This window comes from Equus przewalskii, chromosome 17 (genome assembly GCF_037783145.1).
Source record: "Equus przewalskii isolate Varuska chromosome 17, EquPr2, whole genome shotgun sequence".
NCBI lineage: Eukaryota > Metazoa > Chordata > Mammalia > Perissodactyla > Equidae > Equus > Equus przewalskii.
In genome coordinates this window covers 65,152,823-65,172,142 of record NC_091847.1, presented here as the reverse complement: position 1 = coordinate 65,172,142, position 19,320 = coordinate 65,152,823, and the positions used below count along the sequence as shown (strand labels likewise).

The following is a 19,320-nucleotide window of genomic DNA, read 5'->3' as shown; positions in this document are numbered from 1 at the left end:
TTCCATAATATATCCATTCTAGTACGTTTACTTCTCTGTTCTTCCTCCTACCATCTGCAAAAGCAGTTCTGGCATTTCTACTTCACTTAGTGTGGGCCATTGCTGTTTCCAAGCTTCCAAAAACCATTTCCCACATTAACACCATCTCCCAGCATCTTTATCATGGTGTTAAATGTGTATCATGGGAGAGTACTTCCATATCATTAAAGTTCTCCAACTTTATGTCCTTTCCCTCTCAATCCTGTACCTATAGGACCTTGTCCAATCCATTCTCTCTGGGATCCTGACTCTACTTCATGTATAGGACTTGTAGCTCCTTTGGTATATAGTCTCTTCTCTCTTTTTTCAGAAAAAGCACTTCCTCAATCCAGTTATTTTATGACTTGATGCTAGTTATTGGTCTGGTGGCTGGGAGGGGAGGGGCATATGGTAGTGGTGGTGGCATATATTGTCTGGTAAAGTAGAGGCTTCTGTGCCATCTTTAAGCAAGGGAGAAGTATAAGCTGTTAATGGTGGGAATGGGCCACTTCTACAGGCTTATAGGCTTCAGAGTATCTGCAATTTCAAAGTTCTTAAGATATCCCAATGCTGAATTATGGAGTCCCATTCCTTCCAAACAAGGGTCTTGACCATGGCATAGCCAACTATCCATGTTTTAGAATTCAACCTTCTCAAGAGCTCTTAAACCTTTATCATTAAATCCTGGGCCTGATCTTCAGCTTTTTATTCCCCTCTTTGTAGAAGATGACAATATTTTTAAATACTGCAAAGGAGTCTTGATGATTAATCACTATCAGTCTTTCAGTGTCTTTCTCCAATGGATTCACTCAACAAGACCCAGGCAATTCCATCAATTTTATGATTGCTGTTTCCCCTAAAACTTCCGAATGCCTGAGCTATTGCCCCCTTAGCCCATCTGCTTACAATTATGTACTGTCTCAGTTCACCAGTGGTGACAAATTTACTACTGCATCCATAGCACGCAAAGAGTGATCCATTTTTCGTCTATCACCAGCTGGTCAGTGAGGAATCCAGCTTAAAAATTCCATTTTAGAGTTTGCTTTCTTGTATGCTTCTGGCACCAATGGTATTAAAGTCTTAGGTCAGGTTTCCTAGGAAGCAGCATCAAAGCAAAGACTTGCATGTAAGAAATTTATTGGGGAGTCCTCTCAGAAACTACACTTGTGAAGAAATGAATAAAAGAAGCAGGGTTTGTCAGAGGGAGAAATTAAACTGTGTTACAAATACAACAGAGACCTCAGTCTCCATGACTTCTCAGTTCCATGGAAACTATGGAGCTGGCATGGCTCTTTGGACTTGTCTTGAATGGAGGCCAATCCTTTATACTACTGCACTGACCATAGAAGGAGTATAACCTTGGGAAAGCTAACTCATTTTAGCTGGGGGCAATGTGTGAGGAGAGTCTCAATTGTGAGCCATCAGCTTGTAACTCCTCCAGCAGTGGTAGAATGACTACTTCAGTGCTGAAAGGGGATCTGGGTGACACCCACAGCATTCACCACTAATTTCTCTGTGTGTGTTTACACGGATGTGCATGTGTGCTTTGTTTTTTTGTTTTTACAAGGAGTGCATTCCTCCTCTGAGTTAAACTGGCTGTTAAGAAGACTGGGGGTGTTCAAAATTTTATCTTTGAGCTCACTTGATAGAAGATGATACATTCAAATAAAAAGAATTATTGTAATCAGTTTCATTTCTTCAATCTTGAATTTTCTTTCTTATTGCTGTAAGGATAGATGTGTTTATTACTACCTTACCAGTGTTGTATAAATGTATATTTTTATTGCTATTTACCCAGCTAAGGTTGTCATCAGTTAACCTTAATCTTCATTCTTCAATTTTTACCATGGAAATTTTTATAAAGTAAATGAATTATGAGCAAATGCAGTAGAAAATGTAATCTTATACTATCTTGTCTCTTTTTCTCCTCATTAGGGACAACGAGGTGCTCATGGTATGCCTGGAAAACCTGGACCAATGGTGAGTTGTATTACTTTCATATTCATTCTTCCAAGTGTACATTCATTAACACTTAAAGAGCACCTACTGTGTCCTAGACACTTGGGGAAAAAAATGTTAAACACACTGTACTTGTCTTTGAAAATTGCCCTGTCTATCAAGGATGGGAGATATATCAATTAATATTGTAGCATACTGCTATTGCTAAGTGCTGTAATAGAGAATGCAACTTGAAGTTTGGGAACATAGAGGAGAAAGTACATACACCTCAGTGAGAGAAAAATGTCAAGGAAAACTCAAGGAGGAGCAGCTTTCAAGGTAGGTCTTGAAAGATGAGTGTATAAGATGAGCAAGAATATAGCATGGTTCATAGGATGGACAGATGAAAAAACATGATGAACTCGGGGAAATGCTAGGAGGGTAAATAGGATTTGAAATTATTTGCCCTTAGGATCTCTTCTCCCTTGTCACTCATAAAAAAATATGTATATATATAGGGGACAAAAAAGTAGAGTTTAAAAGGGTTCTTATTAACGCAAAACTGATGGAATTAAAATACAGTCCTCCAAGAAGAACCAGGATAACCTGGAATGGAATTCCTCTTACACTCATTTCCTTTAAATCCAGCCTTTAAATCAATGGTTTAAATGCTGTGTGTGCCTTCCCAAATGTCAGATAGTGACAAATATCCGCTTCTTATTAGCCTGAAAGAAAAATCACTCTAAAATATCCAGATGACTCTTGAGGATCATTTTTATAAAGTGCAGTCCTAGATTTTGGTACAAAACATAACTTTCTAAAAACTATCTTTATTACTTGATTAATGCAAGGAAAATACCTCTCTCAAGAAGCAGTTGTTTCAAACAATTTGTGTTTGTGACTGGCTTAATCTTCTATGCTACAACTAGGAAATCCTGTTACACCACTGGACATGTCTTTTAGCACCATTTTATATCAATGTTGGAAGGTACTTATAATAAAATTGCATTATTATCTTTGTGATTTTACCAAGTGGATTATTCTTATATTATGTGTCACATACAGAATGTAGTCACATACAGAATAAAAGATGACTTAATTAGATATTGATTAAAATACATGTCTGATCACTTTTCTGGTTCATTTTAAAAGGGTCCTCTTGGGATACCTGGCTCTTCCGGTTTTCCGGGAAATCCTGGGATGAAGGTAAGATGTTAATATATTTAGCCCTTGATTACGTGAAGTATATGAATTACTTGATTACATGAATCCTCAATTGAAGAATGTCATTTCGTTAATTAAAGAGTATGGAAGTTGCTCTTAACTAAGGAAAGAGCCTAGAGTATTCTCAATATCCATTATGGCAGGGAAAAAAGTAAAGAAAATAAAAAAACAAGATTACTATATAATATATAATTAAAAGAGAATTGCTTAATTGTACAATTGTAGTGTCAAAGAATCTGTTGCATTAGGACTCTGACACCAGACAATTGTTAACAGCTGCAAGGAGTAAGAGCTCAATCTGAATTGGAACTCTGTTCTTGGATATAGTGCCTGGCGATAATAAACAGCAGAATGTTCTAAACAATAGGAGGTTAAAATAAATCAGAGATTGTCAAAAGGCTCTTCTCTCCCACAAAGCTGGCTTTCACTCCTGACCCCAGCGTCCCCATTTACACAGCCTTTAAAGGAAGGGGCGGCAGGCCATTTGGCTCTCCACATGGGAATGGATTAACATATTCTGCTGGGATGATTTACATTTGTAGTGAGTCACAATTTGTTCTTTCTCTCAATACTTTGGATGATAAATTCAAGGATTACGGTAGGAGATTATTAAGATTATATTAGCTAAATTAGTGAATAAATTCAGAACCCTACTTTCAAATTTTAAACAAGACAATACATTTGATTACCCCTCACAGCCAGGTTCCCTTTGGCAATTTTCTTCATCTCAAAGAAGGGGTTTGGTCACCAGATTCTGCTATACAAAATGGCTGTGGCAGTCGCCTCACCTCTCCCAGTCTTATTTTGTCATGAAATTTTGTTGAAGATTAAGTGAGATAATCCATGCAAACCCTTGGCACCATGCCTGATGCAGAGGATGCCCTCAACATAGGTTAATGCTTCTTGTTATTAGTGCTACTCAAATTGGATCTGAACTTCAAAACAAACCAAAAAACAAAAAAAAAAAAAGTCTGTAGCTAATGTTTCACCCTTTGAAATGTGAGAGGCATCAAGTCACATAGTCTTTCAGGCTCTTTCTAATGCTGTCTTTATATGCTGTGCCACATGGATACAGCTGCTTTAAAATGATGCCCTGAGTCATTTCACTAGCCGGTCCCTCCTTTCACTGAGAACTCACTGTGCACTCAGGTGGGTGGGACCTTTGTTCCCTCTATTCCCCTCTGTATCTGTTCTGCTTCCTGAAGTCCACTGAGTCTGGCCAGGGAGGGCCCAACCTTCCTATGTACCCTGATCAAAATATGCAAAATTCCTTCTCTCTTCGTGTGAGACCCTCCGCCCTCAAACTGAGCTGTTGCTAGAGAATCAAAGAAAGAATACTCATAGCTCCCAGGACTATGACTTAGCAGAAAATGGTTTCTGCTCCTACTGTGGCATCTAGTTAAGACTTCACTAGTAACCACAGTTGATACAACAGTTTGCTCTGGATACTTCCCTCTCCTTCTGGGTTTTTCTAGTACTGGCTGTTGGCTACTGAAAACTGCTGAATAAAGTCAAACGCCTGGCAAAATTCTCTCTCAGAAATCGTTTCCCTGTCCTACCACCATCCCACGCTGCCGAGTAGAAAATTCCCAGGTCTTTATTTTTACCAGGATTCTGCTATACTTGTAAGATTCTTCCAAGATCTCTGGCTCTCAGGATGAAGAATAAACTTTCACATCCAGTTCTTTGCATTTCAATGAAGGGTAATAGAGATTCAATAGGGATTTTATTTGTTTTATTAATACTAATGAGCTCCTGAAGGCTTAGAATTTTAATTCTAAAATTCCAGGTTCAGATCCCTCTAGGATCAGATCTACATATCTATATGATATGTTGGGTAAAATACAGAAACCCAGTTAAGTTTGAATTTCAGATAAAGAAAGAATAAACTTTTAGTATAAATATGTCCCAAATATTGCACGGGACAAACTTATACTAAAATTATTTGTGTTTATCTGAATTAAAACTTAACTAGGTATCCTGTCTTTTTATTTACTATCTGGATCACTATCTTGGGTTGAAATAGGGGTAGCTATCAAGTGACGTCTACCACTTGGCTCTGCTCTTAATGCTACAGGCATCGTCACACTTGAAGGGATGGGAAAGTGAGTTCACTCTTTCGGCCAGGTTAGGGACATCTCCCTTGTAAAACTCTTTGTGCTCCTGGTCCCTTTAAATGTTTGGGTGTAAAATGTAAAACTCCAAATAAGCAATCACCTTTGAATTGAATCATGTTTATATTTTTCTTGAATTAACACTTCCCTTTGCATTCCTTTAGGGAGAAGCAGGTCCCACCGGGGCTCGAGGCCCTGAAGGTCCTCAGGGGCAAAGAGGTGAAACGGGGCCACCAGGTCCAGTTGGCTCTCAAGGTCTTCCTGTAAGTTCCTAGTATGTTTAAGAACTATCACAGAAAGCTGGATATGTCTTATAACACCAGAACAAAGGCAATCTATTTTAATATATTCTCTTTGAATTCTAAGTGTTTACGACTCATGAAAAAACCGCATTTCCCTTGTTAACTCTGCTAGTTTGTATATTTTATGAAAAATAAACAAACTCTGTAAGTTTGTCTATTTTACGGAAAAGAGAATTGGTCAAAAAAGTGTTTTTTATGATATAACGGTGGTTGATTTCTTGTGTGTGTGTGTGTGTGTGTGTGTGTGTGTGTAATTTTTTTCTGCCTCCTTTTGGAAGATGAGTGAACATGTGAATAACACCCTAGATATGACTTAATATTTCATAGACTTTTTATGTATCTTTTAGGGTGCAGTGGGAACTGATGGTACACCTGGTGCCAAAGGCCCAACAGTAAGTAACTGCATTTATGCCACATGAAGTTCAAACGGACACAATCCTTTGGACATTGGCCGTAGACTTCTATGTATGTCTCTGCTGATCATGTTACTCTTGCATTTTGATAGGGCTCTCCGGGTACGTCCGGTCCTCCTGGCTTGGCAGGGCCCCCTGGATCTCCAGGACCTCAGGGTAGCACTGGACCTCCAGGAATTCGAGGCCAACCGGTAATGTCCTTTATAACAACTATCATCCATTAGTATAACCCAACTAAGATTGCCAAGAGAAATACCATGTAATGAGATGCAATGAAACATAGATGATGGGATTTATCTGAATGAGGCAAATGAAGATAAAAATCTTTGTAAAGTGAAAACAAATGTTAATGTACAGTTTAGATGTTTAAATTCAAAGTGAAACAGTATTGCATTATGTTAAATTTTAGTGTTCTTTTATTTAAAATAACAAAGTCATAACTTCATGGTCTACCTCATAGAATTTTATGAGTAGTTGAATAATAAATAATATGGAAATATTTTGCAAGCCAGTTGTGGGAAGTGGAGGTTTAATGAGGACTTTTAAAGATGATTTGGCTAAAAATGGGCTCAACAGCTATTTCTTGAGAGTTATTCTTGAAGAAGGATTCCAACATATTGTTCATATTGAATGACTTACCATATTTTGTAGAAATTATTTATTAGGTAAAATATTATTATGAACCCATAAGAAATAACCACATTGAGAAGTTGTGCTTATACATCTTTTATCTTGACATATAAAAATTAAAATTTTCTTTCCTAGTACTACTTAACATATTTTGGATTCTGTTCCTAATAATTTGTTTATGTTGATAAATCATTTTTAAGTGCTCGTGACAGATTTATTAAAACATGAGTGTTGCTGATATTTCACATTTGGTTTTATCGTGCTTTCAATTTAGCAATCTGATTCCTACAACTTAAACTACAATTGGTATTTGCAGACACACATACACAAAAGCCTAGAACAAAACAAGACTCTAAACCCCTTTGGAGTCAAAGACGAAATGCCCTCTTTGAAGGTGTCAAACTCTCAATAAACAAAACATAAATATAAAATTATTTTGATTCTGGGTGAACAAGTCTGTTTCTTAAAATATATCCCAAGTAGGTTTATCTATAGAAGTTATCACTGTGGGTTTGAATTTTAATTATCAAATTGGAATAATAACGATAATTCTAATTATTCTAGTATGCATGATAAAAAAACCCAATATTTTAAAATTAAATCTCTTGAAGACCACTCTGAAAAAAACAAATTGTTACCAGATTATACTAGATTTTATAAAAATTCACACACATTCTGTAAGGTTTCAAAATTTAAAAAATGATTATGTTATACTGCTGATTCAACATAGATTCAGTTGCAAAAAATTTTCAAGGCCCATTCACTGTAATTAATTAAAGCAGTTTGGACTGGCTAAATATCCTGGTTCCTACAACTAATAGTATTTTTATTTTAGGGTGATCCAGGAGTTCCGGGTTTCAAAGGAGAAGCTGGCCCAAAAGGAGAACCAGTAAGGCTTCATTTTTTTTAAATGATAAGAAGAGCATAAATATTGTCTAGAAGTGTACAGCTCAAAATACTCAAGTGTTTGAAATAGTAACAATGAGAGTTATAATCTGTTTGGAATAGTTTGTTTAGCATGGTTTAAAATTTATGACTGACTTCGTTAAATGAATCTTTTGGCTATGACTCACTTGTCAATGGCCGTTCCTGGTATATCTTTCTGTTTTTAACAGGGGCCACATGGTATTCAGGGTCCAATAGGCCCACCTGGTGAAGAAGGCAAAAGAGGTCCCCGAGGTGATCCAGGGACAGTCGGTCCTCCAGGCCCAATGGGAGAAAGGGTAAAATTTGGATAATAAAATAAAATCTTACAGTTGGGGTGGAATTGCATGAGTAGGTTTTGGGATAGTAAGGAAAACCAGAGCAGTTAAAAGAAATGCATACAGGTGTATTGATCTCTTCAGTATGGTAATCTGTGAATTAAAGGAGCCAACCATCTAATCATTGTTCATTCATTCATTCAACTAATACTGATTGAACAACTACGCTATGCCGATTTGCTACATGGGTGCTTGGGATGTATCAGTGAACGAGAAGGCTATGGTCCCAGCCTTCATGTGAGGACTAGTAAACAATAACATACTCTAGTAGGGAGGTAAGCAAAAAACAAGTCGACAAGTAAATGAAAATACACTTACACATTTTAATAAGTGCTGTATACACTTATGAAATAGCAGGGTGATGTGGTAGAGAATAACTCCGAGTATATGACCGTGGTGTGACAGATTAGGCGTTAAGAAATAGGATTCTCTGAGAAGCTGGCATTTTAGCTGAGTCCTGAAGATGAGGATGAGCCAGCAGGCAACTTGGGAGAAAGAACATTTTCAGCAGAGGAAACAGCAAATGCAAAGCCAGGAGGCCAGAATGGGCTTGGTGATTTTAAAGATCAGAAGAGGCTGCTGTGACTGGAGTATAATGAAACAGGCCTGAAAGAGACAACAGTATCATCTTACATTTGTATAGAGCTTCAGAGAATGCAAAGCCTTCACTTACAAGATAATACTAATGCATGTTGTCATTCACATTTTGATCCTGGTGGATGGTCCCATTCCTTTACCTCTCAAATCTAGATATCAGTTTTTCTCTATGTTTAATTTTACAAGGAATTGTTAGAATATTTCTTGATTGAATATTTTTTTGTCTCAGTACTTATATATTCTTCAAAATTTAAAATTTCTTTCCATATCGTCAAGTTTTTTGTCTTATACAAATCAATTGCTATGTTGGCTTGATCAGAGTTCCTAAAACCCTACAGTACTGAAAATAAAAATTACTCACTCATTATGCATTATAAAAACACCACCAACAATTAAGAATCTCATTTTCGTTCCTTGTAGGGTGCTCCTGGCAATCGTGGTTTTCCAGGCTCTGATGGTTTACCTGGACCAAAGGTGAGGTTATCCCATCAATGTTGACACTCAGGTGGGTGGTGCTCCAAAAGATGTCATTGTTCAGCGTGGTGATCTAACCTTGGTCCATGTGGGTCCAGATTCAGAAAAGAGTTGGACACAGATGTCAGGCCTAACACCAATCCCTCTTGTGCAATTTCTGCATTATCCAGGTCCAGGGGAGATGCATGATGGTTGGAGCTATATGAGAGTTTGTTTTCAGATTTCTCAGGGACATTCCTGAGAAGAAAATGTCATAGACCTTTCCTTTAGCTGATGTATATTTTTTCCATTATCTAGAAATTTAGACTCTTTAAAAATTCTGGGTTTTTTCCCCAAGTCTAAATTATTAGAGTGAGGCTCTAAACACAGCTTTCATTAGTTAATGATGGAAAAGCACTATTCTACAAGGAATCCACATTAGAACAAAATATGAAGTCACATTGTTTACAAAGAAGTCTTTGTAACTGCTTTGACAAACTATTTGTATGTTATACTAGTGCTTTGGTTTGTAAAACAAGAAATTCTACGTACTTGCTTTTGTTTCCTTGCACTCCTTTTTTCTGACACATTCTGCTTTGCTTTGGAACAGGGGGCTCAAGGAGAGAGGGGTCCTGTTGGTTCTTCAGGACCTAAAGGAGGTCAGGGGGATCCAGGACGTCCAGGTGAACCTGGGCTTCCAGGAGCTCGGGTAAGAACACAGCAGTTTGTTGCTCCATCAACCCAGGAGAGATGCTCCTGAGAATTCGTTGAAGGGTTTTTTTTGTTTGTTTAGTTTGCTTTGACAACTTAGAATATTTCTTTGTTTTTATAGTTTCGACTTAATTCATTATTTTTTAAATACTACTTTGTTATTTTTATCATCTATAGAAATCTCAGTAACTTCTAGTCCCCTTTTTCAAAGGAGTAGGTAGTAACACTTTTACCACTTTACATGAAAAAAACCTCTGTTAATTTTTGTTTACTTGCTAATAAACAACTTGTTTGACTTTTGGCCAAGAGAATTCCTGATAAATTTCACTTTGACAATATGTCACTGAACATTTATTTGAACTATGGAATTGCTCTTCAATTCAGTTGTCAACCATGCCCCTGAAAGAGAAAGATTATACAAGAAGTTGTTAGATGGAAAAATACACTTGGCTCAACGTAAGTTCTTCACCTTGAATCCAGCATTGAACGTATGAGTCAAAATCTGCTATAGGCCTTTCTCCTTCTACATGAGAACCGGTATTGGGTTCACCTTTGCTTAGATATTTTTCCCTAGACACCTAACAGAGGTGGAATGCCAGCTGAATGAGCAGTCAACGTTGCTTATAGTAAAGATGCCCCTGAGTGTAGGCTGCATTTGCACTGGGAGGACTATGAATGAATTATAAAAATCTGGTGGGAGGCATAGCTTTGGATTTCCTGAGTTTGGAGTGACTTGTACCTGGGCACTCACCTTGCTGGGACCAATACAGTACGTCCAAGATGTTGTCACAAATGGTATTACATGAGATTTCTAAGCTAGGGTGGCTCCTGCACCCACCATGTAGACTCATTCCCTAACATCTGGCCTGTTCATCATGGGAGGCTTAGCGGCTGTGCTTTGATGGCTTCTCCCACTGAAGCATCCCACTGGGTGCTGCCCTGTTGGCATGCGGTGTTGTCCGCCCTGTATCCTTCTGAAGCCAGGCTGGGCGAGGCCCATGATGGTCCTATGAGTTTGTCTAGAGGAGCCTAAGGCTACTGATAGTGAGCCCTGAAAAGTGGAACTGAATCTTTTTAATACAATGCTTTTTTCACTCTTTAGACTCTTGACTTCAATTGTAGGTCAGCAACAAACTGACGATTGCTTTTAATTTTCAGGGTCTGACAGGAAATCCTGGTGTTCAAGGTCCTGAAGGAAAACTTGGACCTTTGGTAATTAATTTAAACAAAAATCTACAACTGTTAATATTTCTCAATAGACATGCAACTTAAAGGATAATATATTTATTTGAGATTAATGTTTTTGGTCATGTGGATGCTTATGATGTTTATACATTTAAAATGCTTCCCTCCAGAAGCCAATACTTAAGGATCTGCATATTTTCAAACTGACCAAAAATTGATCACATTTTAGTGAAATAAATGTTTGAGAGAAAAATTGCTTCCTGACATCAGTAAAAAATTTGAAATGATGTATTTTATAATACTGGTGAAATTTATCTATTAGGAACATTCTCATTTCTTGATGTCCTTCCAATTTCATATATTTAAGAGAAAAGTAGGTGTGAATTTTGACACCTTATATATTCTGGGCTCTTCCTTTACACTGCAAATGTGAAACAGAAGTCCTGAGTTTTCGTTACCACAAACCAGAGTAAATGAAAGAAGAGAGAAAGATTTCCCCTATTAATATGAAGGTGTAAGAAGACATGAAGATGAGGTTTGTTTGTAGAACAAGAATAAAATCACTGTTCTCTAAATACTCAAAAGACTTCAGCAGTTTTATTTTAAGATGCTCAACTATTCTGATTCACTAAGGTAAAAATGTAGGAAAAATTAAAATGTATATAACTTTTATAGTAAGCAAAGACAAGTAGCAATTTGGCTGATGTGATATTTAGAGAGAACTTACATGACACTTACACTGCTCCTGTCAATTTTGTAGGGTGCTCCAGGGGAGGATGGCCGGCCAGGTCCTCCAGGCTCCATAGGCATCAGGGGGCAGCCTGGGAGTATGGGTCTTCCAGGCCCCAAAGGTAGCAGTGTGAGTACAGTGTCCAATATGTTTGCCCTCTCATCCCAATCCTCACTTGGAACAGGCATGTTTTTAGCAAACTGATTGAAATTTAAATTAGTTCCTACTTCTTTAGGGTGACCCTGGAAAACCTGGAGAAGCAGGAAATGCTGGTGTTCCTGGGCAGAGGGTAACTATACATTTTCTGATAAGGAAAAAATCTATAGATGTGAAATTACCCAAATAATCATGGCCTCACCTCACGAATTGTCTCTGTGTGATACTAGGGAGCTCCTGGAAAAGATGGTGAAGTTGGTCCTTCCGGTCCTGTGGGACCCCCGGTATGTGATCTTTTAGCAAGGATATATTCACATTGCATGTTTCAAAAACTTTGTGCAAGGCTTTACGTATGAATAAGTTTCAGGGGAAGAGAATAAGAAAGTGCAGGATTGAAAAATTTCACTTACATCTTTTCTTTTGATTCCTGGTGCTGACATCTTCTGATTTTTTTAAAAACAATGATTGGTCTTGTCATACTAAACTTCTATAAAATGCTGATGGAAAAAGCTACTTCATCATCTTCATCTGTCGCAGTTGAAGAATATATCAAGTGAGGAAAATACTGTCTGACAAATATTTTATTTAAAATATATAAATACTGAATTATACCTTCATTCTTCTAATAATGTGTCTTATAGAAATTTATTTAAGCTGGGTTTTTTTGGAGGGGCTAAAAAAGGAATGTTCTTTGAGGTATATTTTCATTTCAGAATTTTAAAATTAAGTGTTAATCAGAAATATTTTGGCATATTTATTTGTTTTGGGATGGGACAATTTAAATATCTTTCTAAAATGTTAGCTTTGCTTTCTTTAGTTATTCCAGTTTTTAAAGTATGATTAATACTTTTTATGACACTGAGAAATAAACCGCAATGGAAATATTACCCTTTTAGATTAGATATATGAAAGTAATGAGTTTTTCCATTTCCAATTTATCCAGTTTCCCCATAATTTTACGGTTGGCTTCAGACATTTTATGTTTGGATCAAAAAATAAACAATGTCATCACTCCCTTTGCTGGCTATAGAAGATATTTTCTCACCAGCAGGGACTTCAAACAATACCATCAGATGACTTTTAATACTAGTTTATTATCTGGCTAAAGTGAAAAACATGTGATTGGAAGAAATACAAAGAGATATAAATACTTCTAATGGTTTACGTAAACAGGAAGCAGGTGTAAAGATCTGGCTGTTGATTTCCTGATTTTCTTCCCTTCGTGACTTAGGGTCTAGCTGGGGAGAGAGGGGAACAGGGCCCTCCAGGCCCCACTGGCTTCCAGGTATGCACTAATGCAGTTTTCCATTTCTTCTTTCACTCACTAAAGTGCTTTTTAAAATATAAAAGGATATGGTCAAAAGATGTGAAATTCTACAATTTTCAAAAACATTATTCTTTTTTTTAGTAAATAGAATAGACATTTGGATAAAATCAAACATTTTTGTTCAGAGAGAAGGAACAGCCTTCTGAAAAACTGATCAAAATCCAAAACTGTTAGCACATTTAAAATCATAAATCAAAATGTTCTTGATATCTCAACAAGGTTTATTTAACGATTTTAAGGCTTGTCTGATTTTATTGGAACGGTGTCTAAAATTTTTTGTTGAATAAATTGTCATGACTTATCTGAACATATTGGTATGGTAGATTATTTAATAGCATAGATAATTATAATTTGGGGAAGAACTTTTAGAACTGACTTTCAATATGAATCCAGCAGCCTAAAATATTGTTCTCAGAGCCATTAAAAATTCTACCAATAGGAAGAACCTCCTGGTAGAGTCTTCTCTCTTTTTTGCTGAGTGGTGTGCAAATGAAAATGCAAACCCATCAACTGCCTCGCTGCTGTGTCACGTTGGAAGATGAAGGTTCTCATTCTGTTTTGCTTAGCTTGTGTTTGAACAATATCTTTTGCTTGAAAATCTAGGCATGGAACCCTGAATTGTAAAAGGCAAACTGTTAATACTGGTGGCCTATTAAACTTTTGCAGAGTCACAATTTTATATTCTTACTTTTGTTTTAGGGGCTTCCTGGTCCTCCAGGACCACCTGGAGAAGGTGGAAAGCCAGGTGACCAGGTAAGTTCTTAAATAATAGGAATAGCAGTACTAAAAATTGCTGGCTCATAATATCACTTGCTATGTGTGAGGCTCTGTTCTGGTTTACTTTACATATATTCTCTCTTTTCATCTTGAAAACAACCCTATGTACTAGGTACCATTATTATGCCCATTTTACAGATGAGGAAAATGAGGCACGCAAATGTTAGGTAATTTTCCCAAAGTCACACAGATGATATGATTTGAACCCAGGTCAAATGCTTTCCAAGATTGTGTTCTTAATCACTAAATAAATCTCAGCATAACTATAGAGTTTTACCAAGGCTTTGTAAACGGTTGTGAACAGAAATTAACCCTTTTATTTCTATCGTTTTACTGGCACATAGGTTTATTTAATTTATTTTTCTTTGAGTGATTCATTCATTCATTCACTCATTCAATAACAATTTGCTGAGCACCACTGTGCTTAGCTCCACTAAGCCCTGGCCTTAACCAATCGAACAGGATGGACATGGACTTTGCCCTATATTACATTATAGTAGGAGACAGAGAGTGTAGGAAGACAGTTACAATAGTAGTGTTTTCTACGTGCTATGGTAGGGGAGGCACGGACTGTAGGGAAACAGAAGATGCAACTAATTCAGACTTTCGGGTTTAAGAAAAGTTTCCTGGACAAAGTAATATCTTTAATGAGATCTGAAGGATGAATGACGGTAAGTTGGGAGGAGGGAAGGTAAGGAAATACCCAGGAAATGGGGACAGCAGGTGCAAAGGCTTGCTGATCAAATTAAGGCACTGAAACAATTTCAGTAAGTCAGGAATGTGGTGGACAAGTTGAGGAGGGTAGAGGTGAGGCGGGAGGGGTGAACCAGGGGCCAGATATGGAGCATCCCAATGTGAGCCTAATTTGTTCTTATTATTAGAGTAATGGAAAGCTAATGAAGGGCTTTTATGTAGGGAGTAATACTATTAGATTTTGGTTTTAGGAAGATCATGCCACAATGAAAACAGTACTTTGGGGGGATAAGACTGAAGGCCTAGTTGAGACAGTTATTATCTTAATCAAAGAGAGAAGTTTTAAGTAACAAACTTTCCTTTAGTTAAGAACAAACAAACTTTTAATGTAGTCATGACTGCATTAGTTTGAACCCACCACTCCTGGTAGTGTGTTGTCCATATTATATGTTCAAGAAATATTTACTAACTTGAATTGGTTCCATTTAAAAGATCAGCACTTCATTGCTTTTAATTTTACTTCCCTCTATTAGAACTTTTTCACATTTCATTAGGAAATACAAGGACTTTAGCATATATTTTGTTGTCTCTACAAAAAACTAATGCACTATCTTTGTGAGATAATATTTTGCCTATTCTCACTCCCAAAAATCAAACATTCAAGTATAATATAAATTTTTCTGGAACAATATTTTCATTCACTGTATATGACATCACCGCATTTGTAAACATGTACTCATTTTTCATTCTTCAATATTATGGGCTTAGTTAGACTTCTAATAGTACATTAAAAGAAATTAGGTATATGATCTGGAAAGATTTCTAATAAATACCTGAAATTTAGCTCAAAGCTTTTCTTCCAATTTTTAAAAATGTATTTTCTAGGGGGTTCCTGGAGATCCTGGAGCAGTTGGCCCATTAGGACCTAGAGTAAGTAATTTTTCTTTGTGATTAACTTCATTTCCATTGGCTTCAGTTTTAAAAAGCATCTTTTATCTTCAACAGGGCTTTATTTTAAGCATTAAAATTCTTCTACTTGATGAAAATCAATCTTATGAGAAACATTTTGTGTTGCAAAACTAGCATATCCTTACTTCAAGTTCATTTCTTATCACTAAATTAGAAAATCAAGCCTTAATAATTGCTCATTTCCCAATTTTTGTTTAGTAGAAGCCATTTTTCAGATTTCCAGAAACACTTTTCATCCATTTTTAGATCAAGCACTGAGATTGTTTGACATTCCAATGTTGTGCTAGGGAGAACGAGGAAATCCAGGAGAAAGAGGAGAACCAGGAATAACCGGACTCCCTGGTGAAAAGGGCATGGCTGGAGGACACGGTCCTGATGGCCCAAAAGTAAGTATGGGTGTGTGAGCTCAGGATTTAAAAATGTTCTAAAATTACTGCTCAAGAAACATATGATTGTACCAGAATGTACTTCTCTTGTTTTTGCTCGATATTTGATTACATAATTTTCTTCTTCAATGAGTATTTAATGAGCACCTACTAGGCTTGTCTTTGAAACTAAAGAGTCAGCTAAAAAGGAGTCTCTCTTCTGTGATGGGATTTATGGTCTAGGACTTACAGTGATACGTTCTGATATACAAATCCGTTTCTAATATTTATCTATATAAATTTTATTAATGACTTCTGTTAATAAGCAGAAATAGGAAATAGAAAATTGCATAATTTGTTAGGAGATATTCCTAATCATGTGCTCCATTTTCCTTGCCCCAAGTTCCACAATTCTGCTTATTAAATATATCAAAGCATGTTGTTTTTGAAATCTGAAAATACAATACCTCGTAAGTCGAAAATCAGTCCTGTTTCCTTTTGGGTGCCACTTTAAGATTGATAGAAGACAATGTGGCCAACTTCAGTGCAAACAATTGAAGTGGAATTTTTCATGATCATACAACATTAGATCCCTTATCATCTTCAACGTCCAGAATGATTGCATAAGATAGCTTCAACTTAACCCCTGAATGAGCCTGAAAACCAGCTTAATGCCGTGGGTTCATCAGAGACAGAATAAAACATTTTCTAAGTGTAATGTCTTCTTTCTTTATTAGAATCCCCATGATGTTGCCAAAAAAAGAAAAAAAAGGGGCAACTCTATCATTTTTATTTGAATCAGTACTCAGTTTTCCCAAGAACATAAACCAAAAATTAAATTAAAATTTAAACAGCAAGTTTTAATTTAAAAAAATGAACTCAGAGACAATTTTCCCAAATGAAAAATATAAGCACAAGGTTGAACCATGTGAAATTGCTGAGATTCTACCATTTTTGACCCCACCAAAACAGAAATCCCATGTGGTTCAGCTTAACACATGAGTGAGCTCATTTATTGTTGGTTCATCTTAGGGCAGTCCAGGACCAACTGGGACCCCTGGAGATACAGGCCCACCAGGTCTTCAAGGTATGCCAGGAGAAAGAGGCATTGCAGGAACTCCTGGCCCCAAGGGTGACAGAGTAAGTCTGATTTTTTTAGTTCATACCTTTAGACTTTCTGCTGATAATGATTTCCTGAGCAGCCTTGTACTTCTACCATCCTGAGTCATAAGTCATTCATTCCTTCATTCTTTCAATATGTGTTTATTGAGAAAATGCCAGGCATTGTTCTAGGTTCAAGGGGATACAGCTACGAACACAAGAGATAAGCCCTGCTCTTATGAAGCTTTCATGCAAGTGTGGGAAAAAGACAATTAAATGAACAAATGGTGTTTTGTGTGTTTTCCCAGGGTGGCATAGGAGAGAAAGGTGCTGAAGGCACAGCTGGAAATGATGGAGCAAGAGTAAGTGAAACCATTCCTTTACCAGCCAAGCTAGTAATCAACGTCACCATTATCATATGAATTTGCCTGAAATTTCCAAAATAAAGTTCATCATGTTTCCATGGTGGTCAGGATTTGGAGAATGATGAAATTTGAGATTTGAAGTTGATCAACCATGGATGCTCATTCATGGCTTACCTTGAATTAGAGCAAAGCCAAAAAGTAAAGTCGTTGTTGAGAGAGTGAATACAACACATTTTTATTGTGTGCAGGAGATCAGTCCTTTAAGCAGTGGGGCCCTCTTTATCTTTGCTTATCATGTATTTCATATGCATTGTTTATTTCTACTGAAATGCTGATCTAATGAGCTGTCCCAGACTTCATTCCAGGACAGGCAAGTAGAGTTTTGCAGAGCAGCCAAAGTTGTGATGAACGTTTCTTAATATACTGGATGTTAGGGCTGAGAAAATTACTGCCCGATGAGTCATCATGAGTGCTTTCATCAAGAAAGAGGCTGAATAAGTGAAATGTAAAGCAGGATGGTTGACCCCAAAGCATTGTTTAATATCATGTCAGAAACTGACATTTAACAAGCTTCAGGTCCTCAAATTAGAATGCATTTGCAATTCTAAGGATAATCAGACAACCAGATGGAAAATAGGTTTTCAGACATGAATGATTCTGTCATGTAAGAGCGGGTAATCACAGTCACTCAGACAGTCAACATTTCCTGGAATAGTTCTTGATCTTTGATAAAAAATTTCTGTTTCAGTGAGACCTGGTTTGCTATTAGTTGTCCTGTTGGGCCCTGGCAATACCAATTGTCCAAAAAAAAAAAAAAAAAAGGAGAGATCACACTGAGCCACTGTTAATACATTGATTATATTAGCTTCTAATTAAAAAAATCAAGTAAAATATAGAAAAGTTTTAGCCTTAGTGGTAATTATCCCTTTTTTGTTTTTCTGAAAAACTTATTAAGGGTGAAATAGTTAGCAAATTACGAACACAAAATGTCTTTTGCCTTTTAATTAAATCTAATATTTGATTTAATATTTTAAAAATGGTCTAAGTAAATCTGGTATATTGTTTGTATTTTGCGACATGAATGGTCTGGGGTACATAGTAAGTAGCACAGTAGTGTTTGGAGAAGTGTTGTACTGATGGTTTATTTTAAGGGGAAATTTGAAATGTGTATCTATTGTTCCTGTGAATTACTTTGAAATGCAATGTAATAGGACCAAGACTTAAGCAATGACTGCTTTGTTTTTAGTTAGGGCCATACATTGTTTTAGGGCAGAAGCAGGGCAGAACATTTACTGTAATCTCATAGTAAAGGGGAAAAAATGAATAATGTTTCCTCTGTATGAATAAAAAGTCTGTGAATTTAATGAAGTGACCTATATTAATCAAATCCTTTAAAGAAGTATATTAGGTGAATTATTGGAAGAACATTGTTTCATTATAGATCCAGATAATTAAGATCACAGTTTTTTCATGTTCGTAAATGGCCAAAGAATATTTAGGCTGCGTATGAAGACGCAGTGCACAAATTTGGAGAAAGAACTTGTTTTAGAAAGGACTGTATGTAATATAGTCCAGCACTTTAAAGATTGTGACCAGTGTCAAGAAGACTCAGGTTATACCCCATGTGGTAGCTGCCTGTGCTCTGAGCCAAAGAACCCCACCGACTGCAGTGTAGCTGGGTAGTAACACTCCTTTTCACCTCAGAGGAATGTGGAAAACTGAATGCCTTAGCATAACTTCACTTCTCTTTTAAAATACAAAGAGTGATATTTCACTAGCATATTATGACTTAAAAATATAATATTCTATACAAAGAAAGAAAAACCTCTTTTCAATCTATGCTCAAATTTCAAATAGATATTAGCAACATTAAATAGGCTAAGAAACAGAGAAACCCTGTTGAAGAATAGTATTAATTTAGAACTAATGTTTAAAGACAGTGTTATACATGGATGAGTTGGATGAAAGCGATTAAAACATTTTAGGGAGA

General features: G+C 36.6%; 1 protein-coding gene across 8 annotated transcripts in view; it reads left to right on the top strand.

The window, feature by feature from the left end:
• Positions 1 to 19,320, top strand: part of COL5A2 (collagen type V alpha 2 chain) — a 401,042-nt gene that overhangs the window by 359,994 nt on the left and 21,728 nt on the right. For all 8 annotated transcript variants that reach the window (XM_070580408.1, XM_070580403.1, XM_070580406.1 and 5 more), the window contains 19 exons: positions 1,954 to 1,998; positions 3,109 to 3,162; positions 5,459 to 5,557; positions 5,944 to 5,988; positions 6,102 to 6,200; positions 7,475 to 7,528; positions 7,755 to 7,862; positions 8,919 to 8,972; positions 9,562 to 9,660; positions 10,821 to 10,874; positions 11,608 to 11,706; positions 11,813 to 11,866; positions 11,964 to 12,017; positions 12,965 to 13,018; positions 13,760 to 13,813; positions 15,416 to 15,460; positions 15,787 to 15,885; positions 16,897 to 17,004; positions 17,274 to 17,327. In XM_070580408.1, the coding sequence (XP_070436509.1) occupies positions 1,954 to 1,998; positions 3,109 to 3,162; positions 5,459 to 5,557; positions 5,944 to 5,988; positions 6,102 to 6,200; positions 7,475 to 7,528; positions 7,755 to 7,862; positions 8,919 to 8,972; positions 9,562 to 9,660; positions 10,821 to 10,874; positions 11,608 to 11,706; positions 11,813 to 11,866; positions 11,964 to 12,017; positions 12,965 to 13,018; positions 13,760 to 13,813; positions 15,416 to 15,460; positions 15,787 to 15,885; positions 16,897 to 17,004; positions 17,274 to 17,327 (1,332 nt within the window). The remainder of the gene's footprint in view (positions 1 to 1,953; positions 1,999 to 3,108; positions 3,163 to 5,458; positions 5,558 to 5,943; positions 5,989 to 6,101; positions 6,201 to 7,474; positions 7,529 to 7,754; positions 7,863 to 8,918; positions 8,973 to 9,561; positions 9,661 to 10,820; positions 10,875 to 11,607; positions 11,707 to 11,812; positions 11,867 to 11,963; positions 12,018 to 12,964; positions 13,019 to 13,759; positions 13,814 to 15,415; positions 15,461 to 15,786; positions 15,886 to 16,896; positions 17,005 to 17,273; positions 17,328 to 19,320) is intronic.